This window comes from Anolis carolinensis, chromosome 4 (genome assembly GCF_035594765.1).
Source record: "Anolis carolinensis isolate JA03-04 chromosome 4, rAnoCar3.1.pri, whole genome shotgun sequence".
Taxonomy (NCBI): domain Eukaryota; kingdom Metazoa; phylum Chordata; class Lepidosauria; order Squamata; family Dactyloidae; genus Anolis; species Anolis carolinensis.
In genome coordinates, this window is record NC_085844.1 from 138,422,322 (window position 1) to 138,435,969 (window position 13,648).

Here is a 13,648-nt window from a genome sequence, read left to right on the forward strand (position 1 = left end):
AGAGATTATATTGTTCTGCATTATTCTATCCTAGAAATTATTTCATATCAAAGTAGAATCTCACTTATCCAACATTCGCTTATACAATGTTCTGGATTATCCAACACAGTCTGCCTTTTCATAATCAATGTTTTTGTAGTCAGTGTTTCAAATTCATTGTGATATTTTACTGGTAAATTTGTAAATACAGTACAGTAGAGTCTCACTTATCCAACATAAGTGGGCTGGCAAAATGTTGGATAACCGAATATGTTGGATAATAAGAAGGCGTTAAGGAAAAGCCTATTAAATATCAAATTAGGTTATGATTTTACAAATGAAACACCAAAACATCATGTTAGACAACAAATTTGGCAGAAAAAGTAGTTCAATACACAGTAATGCTATGTAGTAATTACTGTATTTATGAATTTAGCACCAAAATATCACGATATATTGAAAACATTGACTACAAAAATGCATTGGATAATCCAGAACGTTGGATAAGCGAGTGTTGGATAAGTGAGACTCTACTGTAATTACTACATAGCATTACTGCGCATGGAACTACCTTTTCTGTCAAATTTGTTGTATAATATGATGTTTTGGTGCTTAATTTGTATAACGATTACCTAATTTGATGTTTAATCAGCTTTTCCTGAATCCCTTCTTATTATCCAATATATTTACTTATCCTGCCGGCCTGTTTATGTTGGATAAGTGAGAGTCTACTGTATATTTCTAATCTTATGTTATCTACTCAGAACTGGATTATATGAGGCCCCTTCTTCACAGTTGTATAAAATGCACACTGAAGTGGATTATATGGCAGTGTGGAGTCAAGATAATCCAGTGCAAAGCAGATAATATAAGATTATAAATGGGTTATATAGCTGTGTGGAAGGACCTTGAGTCTACACTGCCATATAATCCAGTGCAAATTAGATAATCTGTGGAAGAAGACTAAGTGAGGCCTAAATTTGCCTGTCCCCTAACTGAAACCTGGCTGTCCCTTGGTTGCTAGGCAACGAAGTGGGCAGAGATTAGCCCTCTAAACTGGCAGCAATTGGATAAAAACAATTATTGCTCTCCCTCTAATTAAGACTTTATTTTTCTTTTCTTTTTGTTGTATCAACCTAGAGGCGTGGATGATGGGTTGTGTTGTCAAATTTCGAGGTTGGGGGGCCTGTACTTTTGTTGTTTTGTCCACTGCCCTGATGCCATCACTCTTTTATATATATAGATATATATATTGTGTCAGGAGCAACCGGAGTTGCTTCTGGAGTGAGAGAATTGGCCGTCTGCAAGGACGTTGCCCAGGGGACGCCCGGATGTTTTTGATGTTTTTACCATCCTTGTGGGAGGCTTCTCTCATGTCCCCGCATGGAGCTGGAGCTGATAGAGGGAGCTCATCCACACTCTCCCCAGGTGGGATTCGAACCTGGCAGCTTTCAGGTCAGCAACCCAACCTTAAAGTCACTTAGTCCACTACGCCATCTGGGGGCTATATTATATATGATATAATATGTTATTATAATATTATATTATTATACAATATTATACTATTATTATATTACAATTATATTATTATTATACTGTTATACTATATTATGATATTATATAATATTATATGGTATTATTATATTATTAAAATATATTATAAAGAGTCCCTGAGGGGAGATAGGGTGGAATAGAAATAAAGTTCTATTATTGTTGTTGTTGTTTTATTATTATTGTAATATTGTTATTATATACTATATTATTATATTATATTATTATAGCATTATTTTATTCTATCATTATTATTATTATCATTATTATAGAAAGGGCCTGAGTCAAAACAGAGAAAATGCCATACATATATACGATTGGCAGGGTGTGCTTCATGGCAGGAAGTGGGAGTGAAGGTGGAGTGTCCCAGGTGGAGTGGCCAGGCCCCAAAGAGTACCTCCCTCCCCCTCTGCCCATGCTCAGAGGCATGGCCTGGCCTACCTTCTCCTCCTCCTCCTCCTCTTCTCTCTCTCTCCCCCCCCCTTCCTTCTTCTCTTCCTTCTTCCCTTCTTCCCTCAGTCCTCTTTTCCATGCAGGAGGGCTGGGCCCAGGGCGCACATGCACAGTTGAGGGAGGGAGGGGAGGGGATGGAAGTGAAGCCCCGCCCCATGCCACGCCCCCTGAAGGCCCCGTTTGGCTGGGAAAAGGCTTTCTGAGGGGAAAATGGCTGCGCAAAGGCCCAGCTGAGGATGTTTGCTGCCTTGAATCTTTATGGGGAGAAAGGCAAGGTAAAAATAAAGTTAATGGTGATGATGTCGCAGTTTTATCCATTTCCGCGCTTTCTCCATGGTTGAGCTCAGATTTAGGAACACTTTGGAGGGAATCCAAAAGAGAGGCCTGAGATATTTCAAGCTCTGTCAGCTTTCAGGGATCTTTTAACAACTATTATTATTTCAACTATTATTGTCATCATCATCATCCTCATTCCAACTGAGGGCTCCTTTCCTTTGCAATCCCAGCCTCTTTGAGCACCGTGGGGCTTCTCGCTCCTTGCCTGTGTGCCTGTACTTGTGTGTCTGTTGCCTGGGAGGGAGAGGGAAGGCTGGGAGCCCTTCTGCATTGATAATATGCTTAGAGGCGACGAGGCCTCTTCCTCCCCCCCCCCCCCCACCGCCTATTTACATTTAAACCATTGAGTGAGGCAGAGAGGGAGGGAGCCAGGAAGAGGGCAGGAGGCAGGAGGCCAGCGCCAGCAAAAGGGGATTTAAACGCGGGCTTGGCTCTTGCACTGAAGCGCCCGTGCTCTCTCTCTCTTTCTCTCTCCTTCTCCATTGTGGGTGGCTCCCTCTCCTCTTCTTCCCTATGGCGCATGCACAGGAGGCGACCCGGGGAGGCAGGGCCGGCCCGGAAGGAAGGCCTCGCTAGGAAGGCGTCAGTTTGCAGAGCAGAGTGCCGCTTTTCTGCACTGCAAAGCGCCGAACGCCTTCCTGGCGGCACTTTGCAGAGCAGAGAAGAGGCAACTGCTCCGCAAACCGGCAAACGCCTTGGCTCCTTCCTTGCGGAGGCAGGCGCAGCGGTGGAGCCAGGAGTTGCCTGATGGCGCCCCAACAAGATGGCGCCACAGGCAACTGCCTAGTTTGCCTGGCGGTTGAACCGCCTCTGGTTGTAGGCCAAAACACCTGGGGACCCACAGGTTAAGAACCACTGGCCTAAACTCTGTTTCACGGCTAAGGCTACAAACATGTTAAAGTGTGATCTGTTCCTGATTCACTTGTTCTTAGAGTGTCCCTAGTTCCACCAAGCCCGTTTGCAAGTAAATGTTTCCTTCAGTGCTCTTTTGAAGTAGAGCAGAGTTTCTGGTAAGCTGGCAGGGATTTCTGGGAGCTGAACTCCAAACACCTGGAGAAGCATAGTTTGAGAAACACTGAAGCATTTATCTGAAGTATAAGAAGACATTTTATTATTCATCATTTATTACGTATAATAATAGTTCCTTGCATCTGAGGAAGTATATTTAGACCATGTCTACATGGACCAAATAATTTGCACTCACTATTAATAAATGGCAGTGGTAGCCAGGGCAGCCAACCCTTGGAGGCAGTACTGATGCTTCCCTCGCTTTGTGGAACAACCTTTGACATCCATGGATCATATCAAAATAAATAATTTTGACCCCCAAACCTGCCCTCAACTTATATTGGAGGTAGACCTCTACAGGTGTGTATAAGGCAAATCCAATAAATAAAAAAACTAAATCAAATAGTTTATTTGAAGAAATAAAGATGCTTTTTTAAAAAGCAAGGACATTGGAAGGTGTCGCTTGTCCCCAAAATTATGACTGTTTTGTCTGAATCAGAAGGTAAGCAATGTAATGGATTAGGAATGTACTGACCACTCTTTGAAGGCTATTTACTCACAAAAGTATTCTACAGGCTTAAAAATATGTATAGAAATGTTAAACATACCCCCTAATTTATCTAATTCATTTATGTTGGAGGTTCATGGTAACTTAATTCTAAGGAATTAGTACAATACACACCTAAATTTAGACTTTCAAGCCAACCCAGAAAACAAATCAGTCCAAAAGAAAAAATACATTCCCCATAGATATAGATGTAGATACAGATATACATACATACAAACGCTTCCTTTTGTAGCTTAAAAAAAAGAAAGGACTTTTATTTTTTTAATGTATCAGTCAATATTTTGGTACTTTACCCAAAACTGTCATCTGTTATAGATGTCTGTTTCAGCAATTATTTTAAAGCCTAACCAATATGTCAGTTTTGATTGCAAAATGTATAGTTTTGAAGAGCGCCTCAGAGTTGCACTATAAAGATTTTTTCTGTTCATTGAACCAGGAACATACCTTGAACATTTTGCTTTTAACCTTAACCGAGATTCTTTCTGAGGTTTCTTTTGATTTGCCTCCCTAATCTTCTATCCAACATTATTTAGATTTATCTGCTATGTTTACATACAAAGCATTTCATTACTAAAATATTTTGGTCTATGGGAGACAGACTGCAGACTGTTTTTTTATTTTTTAAAAAAACAACAACCCCAAAACATTACATCTGGAGCATATTGCTGACATCTCTGGATGAAATAGTTCTCCATATCAGGCTATAATGAAGATAGAGTAAAATTATTGTGCAATTCTGATCTCAGATGACCCTCTGAAACTGCATACTGTAAGCATAATGGAAGGGAGGCTTCTGTTTTTTTGAAGTTTCTTTTTTCTGTAAAAAGTATTCTAGATTCTGTAGGGAAGGGAATGAAAATGTCAAAGGGCAGTGATCACATGCATTTTTACTGGTCAGCAGAATCATTTGGTGAGGCTTTTTCTTGGTTGTAAGGGCAGGGGTGATTGAATGGATTGTAGCTTTAAACCCCTAAAACAGCAAAAACCCCAGCCCATAAAATAGCAACATGTCAGAGAGACTAGAATCAGCTCTTCTCACTTCGGATGTCTGCTAGTCATGGGCCCGGATACAGGTTCATCTGTTTATTTCTTGTTTTTGTATCATTCCATCCATTCGGATGGCACAGAATGGTACAACCCCCTATGGAATGGAAACAGCAGTGAAAGAAAAAAAGGGGTGATGGTAGCCATGTGTTCGGCTCATTTTCGGTACACCGGCTTTAGACTCTACCAGCCAGGGCCTACAGCCGAGCTCTGGGCTCGCTCAGATGTAGACCCTGGCTGGCATGGTCTACAGCTGAGCGCCAAGCACCAAGTGCTTGATGCTCATTGGCCCAGCTGGCAGGGCCTATAGGCAAGCGCTGAGCGCTCAATGTTCATAGGCCTGGCTGGCAGGGCCTATAGCCAAGTGTGAGATGCGCAGCATGCTCAGATGTAGGCTCTGGCAGGTCCTGGCAATTTGCCACCCAAGGTCCAAATATCTTAATTTTATTCGGACCTTGGGTGGAAAAGCTCATTTTTGGAAGCAGCGGACAAAAACGGGGCCATATCAATGGGACAAACAGAAATGGATCGCGATTTCACATAAATGCACAAGACTAGAATCTGTAGTTGCATCATTCCTTCAACCTAAAATACCAGAACTTTAGAACTTGCTTGTATTGAACTTTCAACTGTTTGTGTGAACACTGGCAAAACAGTGTGTTGTCATTCAAAGCTAGTTTACAAAAAGTGAGTAAGATATAGCAAATACAAACCTAAATGTGGAATATGCAAAAATATTAAATACATCTTGATCATCTTGATCATTTTGTTTCCTGGTAATCTGATGCAAGAGACTTATAATTCAGCCATTTACTTGTGATTCATAGTTAATGGCAGTCAGTAAATCCCCCCTCAACCGTACCTCAATGAACAAAGCCTCTTAGAAAAGTCTTTCTGTGCCTTCCTAACCTGGCTTTCTTCCTAGTACTCTGGCTAGTTAGTAGTTTTTTTAGCAGCGTCAGAATTGGGAGAATGATTTGATTGGGAAACAAAGACTTTTGATACTGTGTCACAGAAGCATGTCTGTAGTAATGCAATACAGCTTGCAGCGGGGGAAGAACACAATTCTACTTTAGCCAATCCAAGTTTAGTTGTGTCTAGCTCCTTCCAACAGATGAGGCAAACATGTAAGAATCTTTGAGGCCCCTTCTACACAGCTGAATAAAATCCCACATGTTCTGCTTTGAACTGGGATATATGGCAGTTTGGACTCATAATCCAGTTCAAAACAGATATTGTGGGATTTTGTGCCCTGATATTCTGGGTTATATGGCTATGTGGAAGGGCCTTGAGCATTCATGAAGAGCGAGAAGGGGAGAGCAGATCACCCTCACCAGCTACACCACCATGTTAAAAAGCATCATCTATAAGTTTGGCTACCAAAATGGAAATTATTAGAAAAGTGAAGGCTGTTGGGAAAAAAAAAATCACAGGATGCGTTTTGGGAGAAGCCTTGAAGTGGTCTCTAGAAGATTTCAATTGTTTTCATTTATTCATGCAACACTTACTACTTTTCATTTCATGTGTGCCTATCTTTAGCTCTCAATCAAAAGTGTGGAAGAGGTTTTATTTTGTGTCGGATAGGGATTTTGGGTGCGTGTATGGTCTGTTGTGTGCAATACATCATGTGTTGCTGTTTGAAATTTATGGTGAACTCTTATATTTTTTAAAAAATTAATGAGTAGAAAGCTTAGACTGAAAACAATGGATAACATGTAGAAATAGCAAGACTATATGTTTTAAGTTAACTTACTGATAATATTATGCACTCAATGTCAGAATTAACTGGTTGATTGACTAATGTAGATATGCATGTATACATCCAAATTATTGTTACCTGACTATATCTGCTATAATTTGTTGTTCTGGTTTGCACCATAATTGTAATAAACTGTTTACCCCGCAAAAAATCACAAGTCTGCTGACACATGTTCAAGCCACTCTTCTTTTTTGTACTGTATAGGAACATTACTCTACTCTTGCCATGGTACCAAAATTTCTGTTAAAGAAGCAATGGCCAGGAACACATCTGCCTCTATTTAACTGAGGTAGACCTGGTTATTCAATCAAAATACGTCTAAGGTAAAAAATATTTTTAAAATCTCAGTTGTCCTATATATAGTTAAACTCAACTTGAGAAGAATCAATAGTTTTTTTAAAAAAACTCTGAGTACCACTGGATATGGGAGTTATGAAATAGATGAGACAACATCACAGTGAATACACATGAATAGGCAGATATATGCTTTAAAAATGACCGGGAAAATGTTGGTGGAAATCGACCCCCTCCTATGCTATGTCATCCCCATACTTTTGTTCAAGGTTTTTCTCTGTATAATTGCATGTTCATACATTTGAAAATAGTGGGGAAACCTACAACTCTGCCCTTCCCAATGTTTATTTCCCTCTGCTTCTATTAGGAGTGACATTAAGGAAAGGGCTTGCCATTGTGTTGCATTCATTTCACCATTCAATTGAAGGATAGGCTTTCTGTTGCTTAGTAACTGAAACATGACGATTGGTTGGAGTGGCACCACACTGGAGCCTATTTTGTAGAATATTCTAATTAATTTCAGTAGAGTCAGTTCACAGTATGCATGGAGAGTGGAACAGATGTGAACAAGTATGACCTAAGATTTATTTTTTTGGATTGCAACTCCCCTAACCCCTTGTTATGCTGGCTCGTAGAGATGGAAATTGTAGGCTAAAAATATCTAGAGGACCACAATTAGTTTATCCATGGTGTAAAGAAATACCATAATTCACATCATAGTAGTTGCACTTCGTATTAATTTTTTTCCTTTAGAAAAAAATGGGGTGTGATTATTACACAACGAAAAAAAATCTGCGGAGCTGGCTGGGTCTGGGACTTTCAGTCTCTTACTTCTGAGGAGGCAGGAGGGAGAACCCCCAGGTGGCTCCCTTTTTTAACAACTGCCATACCTTCGAGGAGGCAGAAGAGAGAAGGGGGAGCCTCAGACCCAGCCGCTCTAATGTGACGATTAAGTGAGAAGAGGCAAGAAACTAATTTCAGGATCCCAGAAGAAGGGTGTGACTATTATGCAATGATGACTATTGCATGGTGAAAAACGGTATTTGAACAATGATATATCTGAACTAACTAGAGTTGGTTCTGATGCACCCCCCCCCCCCCCCCTCAGAACAGTCTCTTTCGCAGTGGTTCTCAACCTGTGGGTCCCCAGATGTTTTGATCTTCAACTCCCAGAAATTTACCAACTAACAGCTGGTAAACTGGCTGGGATTTCTGGGAGTTGTAGACCAAAACACATGGGGACCCACAAGTCGAGAACCACTGCTTTAGAGACAGATTTAAATAGTAATTATATATTTCCTGCCTTGTGCCAAGATGTTTCACAAGATACATAACTGGATCACTTGGTAGACCATGTAGACCAGAAACGTCAGATGGCCAAGCAACAACAGAGTTCTGTCAAGATAGCAAAAATATATTTTAATGACAACAAACCCAGAAGTTAAGAGAAGCTGTAAAGTTGGTTTTTGTCTGAACCTACTGGGGATGGGAAGTAGTAAACTCAGGACAGAGGAGGCAGAAACTAGGACATTTTAAAAGCCACTGAAAAAGTAGGATGGTGGAGAATTAATCATTACCACCTCTGCCAAATCCGACATTTTGGAGAGTGTGAATCCTTATCAGGTTGTTGATGAAATGTGGAATTTAAGTTTAGTTCCTTGATATTGCTTGTATGCCAGTACAGATGCTCTTGTTGTTGTTGCCCTACGTACCTAAGGCTGAAGTATTGTGGGAGGGCTGGCCTGTTCAAAGAATAGAGAGTAGGTAGGCAGAAACCAGGAAATGTGTGTTTGGAAGTACATGTCATTTGAAGGGCCTTACCTCTATGTAGGACCTTGTCTGCACTATCTCAGTGTGTTCACAGAATATAGCTTGCTATAATGAAGAGCCAAGAATCATGCCAACACTTGGAAGTACTTTGTTGAATCTTGCAATGATTTGGCAGTGTCATTGTAACAAATCATTCGTTTGCATAGTCTGACTGGCCAGTCTTGAATCAATCCCCCCCCCCCCCCCCCCTCAAGTGTTTGTATAAGCAAGAGCTGCTCCTTTTCTTTGTGTACCTCCCCACTGGCACAGTAAGGTTATTTAAGTAAATTTTGGAAACAATACAATTTTGTGTCACTTCATGATACTGTTTGAGGCAAATGAATCTCTCCGCCTTATGGACAGTCCAGTGCTCTCTTAGGTGTTCATGCGTTGACTTTTAAGAAAACAGATGCCTTCTAAGGGGAGAGTATACTAGAGAAACATACATATTGTTTATTGAAACAACTTTAGGTGGTCTACTGGACTTTGCAACCATTCTAAAACCTGCCTTTCCCTTTGAAATCACCTAACTTACTTTTGCAATAAACTTCAGATTCAAAATTTGTCATAAGTAGCAATCTTATATTTTGTAGTTGCTATATATCTCTAAGAAAGTAGGTTTATTATATATTCATGTTATTTCCTATTTGTTCATCTTAAGCTCACCTTTTCCCCCTTTCGTTATTTAGTCTTAGTTGAGTTGAGAGTATAGTAACTGCTTTGGGAGACGGTGATTGGGCATTTGGACAACGTGGCCAGTCCAGCGGAGTTGATGGTGCAGGAGCATTGCATCAGTGCTGGTGGTCTTTGCGTCTGCCAGCATGCTGACATTTGTCAGCCTTACTCTACTTTTGAGATACTGTACTCTATCTTACATTCTACAACAAAATATTTCTGTTCTGTCAAATCCATAAATGATTTTTTCCAATCTGTATCCAAGCAGGCCATGTGCAATGCTTTGGATCCTATAATATTCTTGTTGCTTATACTGGAGCTTCGGGAAAAGCAAGAAAAACCTTCCTGAACACAATGATCCCAATCCTGAACAACCTTCCCTTGCTGTATTACTGCTGTTTAAAGCTTTAAGAAAGCTGCACAAGTGTACATTGCCAAACTATGAATTGCATGCATTCTCTACTCTTGGAATCATTACAAATAAGGCTGAATGGGTTATCAGTTTCTTCATTAAGAAACAGCACCCTTGAAAGTGAGAACCTTTCTTTTCTTACAATTTCATAACAAAGTGGAGGGTGCATGCTTAGGGCCCTTCCATACAGCCAAATAACCCAGAATATCAAGGCAGAAAATCCCACAAAATCTGCTTTGAACTGGGTTATCTTCGTCCTCACTGCCATATTTTCCAGTTCAAAACAGATATTGTGGGGTTTCCTGCCTTGATATTCTGGGTTATATTGCTGTATGGAAGGACCCTTAGATTGAATTTCTTTGAAGGTGAATCCTTTTGAGATTGATACAGCAGGATCTGGGAAGAAGGGGGAAAGGAGTATTTAAACTGCAGAACTATGTATTTGGTTGAAATAAAAACATATTTTAGGAAATAAATATTCAATCAGGGTGGAGCATATTGATTGATGGACCACTGAAGACAACTGGAAAACCGAGATGAAAGGGGCATAGAATTGGGCAATCCCTGAAATGTGTATGTCTGGTTGGCTGGTATCCTGGACAAGAGTGCTTATACACTTTGTAAACTTAATTTCTACAAGGAAATTGCTGGGGTTGAAGTTTGCTTTTCACTGACATTGTTTTAACACCGGAGCCAGTCCTGTCAGAGATGGGGGTGTAGTAGCTGTTTTCAGTATTACAGAAAAACACTTTATATATTCTCAGATGTACCAGCCTGCTAGTACTTGATGTATTCATGCCACTCCAAGTCAGTTCTAAGACTAATCCTTTCGAGTTCTTGCTCTGATTAAGTCCTTGATAAAGGCTTCTACCTGATTCATTTTGCTCTGTCCTGCTACATTGGAATTGCTACACTTGCCGTATGAACTCCCTGAGGACACTCTTGGGAAAGAAATGCCTCTCTTTACTAATCTCTGGCTTTCATCTGAAGCAGCAAGTGCAGACCTGATAGAAAGTTCTGTTGCATCATTGTATTGTATTGTTTTATTTCAGAACCTTTCTAAGTTGCTGTACTGTACTGTCCATTGTCCTGCTCACTTCAAAGGATCAGTCTGAACGCAGATCAGAGATGGCTGCTCTCAAATCCAATCTTTATTGAAGAACACATGACTTTGGAAAAGTCAGGAATGACCCAATGTTTACATACAACTATTTTTATAACTTTTGATGCTACGTAACACCACACGTAAATATCATCATCAAGTCCCACCCCCAATATCACATTACTACCATTTTCACACACTAGACCAATTATAATTGTTTATACTTTCGGCCCCAAGTTCCCAGGCATATTCTATCTTCTTCTGCCAGGTGCTCCTGGGATTGTTTATGTTATGACTCCCAGTTACAGGGCTGAATTACCAAAGCCCTGTAACTGGGTTCCATGACATGGTGCCCTCCTTTTCTTCGTCCTCCTCTTCGGTTCTTCTTTCATCACAAGCCTGAAACAAAACAATAATTCTATGTGTCCATTTTGTCCAAAGTACCCATATATTTTTTCAGTAAGCTACGATGGAATACAGGGTGTATTTTCCCTAAACTTTTTGGCAATGTCAACTGGAAAGTCACCTCGTTGATAACACCCTGTATTCTAAATGGTCCAATATATTTAGGGCCCAATTTTTTCGAAGGTAGCCCCAGTTTGATGTTTTGGGTACTTAGCCACACTAAATCTCCTTTCTCCAATTTATCACCTTCCACCCTCTTTCTGTCTGCGAATACTTTATACTTTTTATGTGCTTCTTTTAAGGATGCAGTCACTTGACTCCAGCATTCCATCATTTGCGCTTTCCATTTCCCTGCCTCTGTTCCCTCATTCTCTGTCCATCTCGGCAGCTGGGGCAGAGGCTGTATTTCATACCCGTAAACTACCTCAAAGGGGGTTTTATTTGTTGCTGAATGTATAGTCGAATTAAAAGCTAGTTCTGCAAAAGCCAACCACCGAGACCAGTCGTTTTGTCTCATGTTAGAGTACATTCGAAGGAACTGCCCAAGTGTCTGCTGAGTACGTTCTACCGCCCCATTTGTCATGGGGTGAAAAGCAGAACTTAAACTCCTTTCTGCTCCTAGCATTTCCAGGAATTTTTCCCAAAATTTTTCTGTGAATTGTACTCCTCTGTCACTGACAACTCTACTGGGACATCCATGCAGTTTGTAAATGTGGTTTATGTACAATTCAGCTAGTTTCTCGGCTGATGGTAGTTTCGTCAGTGCTATAAAGTGGGCCTGTTTAGAAAACAGGTCCAATACTGTCCAAATATAACGATGTCCTTTGCTAACCGGTAGTTCCCCCACAAAGTCCATAGCCACACATTCCCAAGGTCTGGTAGGTTCTGCTACTGTTTGTAATAATCCCATTGGCTTCCCTCCTCTCGATTTATTTCTGGCACAATCATCACATTGAACAACATAATTTTTTATGTCCTTCCTCATCCCTGGCCACCAGCAATGTTTTGCTATTGCTTTTGTTGTTTTTGTAATTCCTGTATGACCAGCGCTCTGGTTGTTGTGAAAACGATGCAAAATCTTGATCCTTAATGTTGCTGGGATATACAGTTTCTTGTTCACAAACCAAAATCCCCCCTTCTGCTCCCCCTGTTCTGCATTGGATGCGATCCACTGGTCTCCTTCATAAGACTGTTTCAGCTCGTTTCCCCAATTATCTTTTCCGTCGAGTTCAACCATAACAGTGTTCTCCTTTTGGGTTTGTGCTCTTGTTCTGACAGCTAAGCCCCATTGTTTGTCAGAGAATATTGTTCCCTCTTTTGCTGTGGGTATTCCTTCGTGTTGAGGCATGCGTGAAAGAGCATCTGCCAAGACATTCTGCTTCCCTTGAAAAAACTTTAATTGGAAATCGAACCTGCTGAAGTATTGTGCCCATCTAATCTGTTTGGGGGACAATTTTCGAGGGGACTTTAAATACTGGAGGTTCTTATGGTCAGACCAAATTTCAAATGGGATTCCGCTTCCTTCGAGAAAGTGTCGCCAGCATTCTAAGGCTTTTAATATGGCTAGTGCCTCTTTTTCCCATATCGGCCAACATTTTTCAGTTTCGCTGAACTTCCGGGACAAATATCCACAGGGTTTTAAGTTCCCATTTTGATCCTTTTGCAATAGTACTGCCCCATACGCACAGTCTGAGGCATCGCAATGGATTATGAAAGGGCTCCTGATATCGGGGTGTTTTAGAATGGGTCCTTCTGTGAAGCATTCTTTTAGGGTTTCAAATGCCTTTTGGCATTCTGGCGTCCAACTTAGTTTGGCGCCAGGAGCTTTTACTTTTGCTGTCTCTCCTTTCCCTTTTGTTTTTAAAAGTTCAGTAAGGGGTGCAGTTATTTGCGCGAAGCCTTTTATGAAGGATCTATAAAAATTTGCAAACCCCAGAAACGATTGCAATTGCCTCCTTGTTTGAGGCACTCCCCATTCTTTTACATCTGATACTTTAGCTGGATCCATAGCTAACCCTTCTGGAGATATCCGATACCCCAGAAAGTCAATTTGAGTTTTATTAAATTCACATTTGGACAGTTTTGCGTACAGCTTTGCTTCTCTTAGTCTCTGCAAAACTTCCCGGACCAATTTCACGTGCTTTTCCTTATCTTCAGTCACAATCAAGATATCATCAAGAAATATGAATACCCCTCTGTACAACAATGGGTGCAGTATTTCATTTATAAGCTGCATAAAGCACCCGCCTCCAT

General features: G+C 40.7%; 1 protein-coding gene across 4 annotated transcripts in view; it reads left to right on the plus strand.

Moving 5' to 3' along the window:
* Positions 1-13,648, plus strand: part of slc24a3 (solute carrier family 24 member 3) — a 274,995-nt gene that overhangs the window by 40,757 nt on the left and 220,590 nt on the right. Inside the window, exon 1 of one of the 4 annotated variants that reach the window (XM_062977908.1) lies at positions 1,817-2,258. The exons of 1 other annotated variant lie outside the window; for it this stretch is intronic. In XM_062977908.1, coding sequence (XP_062833978.1) covers positions 1,829-2,258 — 430 coding nt within the window. In that variant the 5' untranslated portion in view covers positions 1,817-1,828. Of the gene's footprint in view, positions 1-1,816; positions 2,259-5,864; positions 7,022-13,648 lie in introns of those variants that run through there. 2 more of the 4 variants (XM_062977909.1, XM_062977910.1) reach the window with 2 other exon arrangements.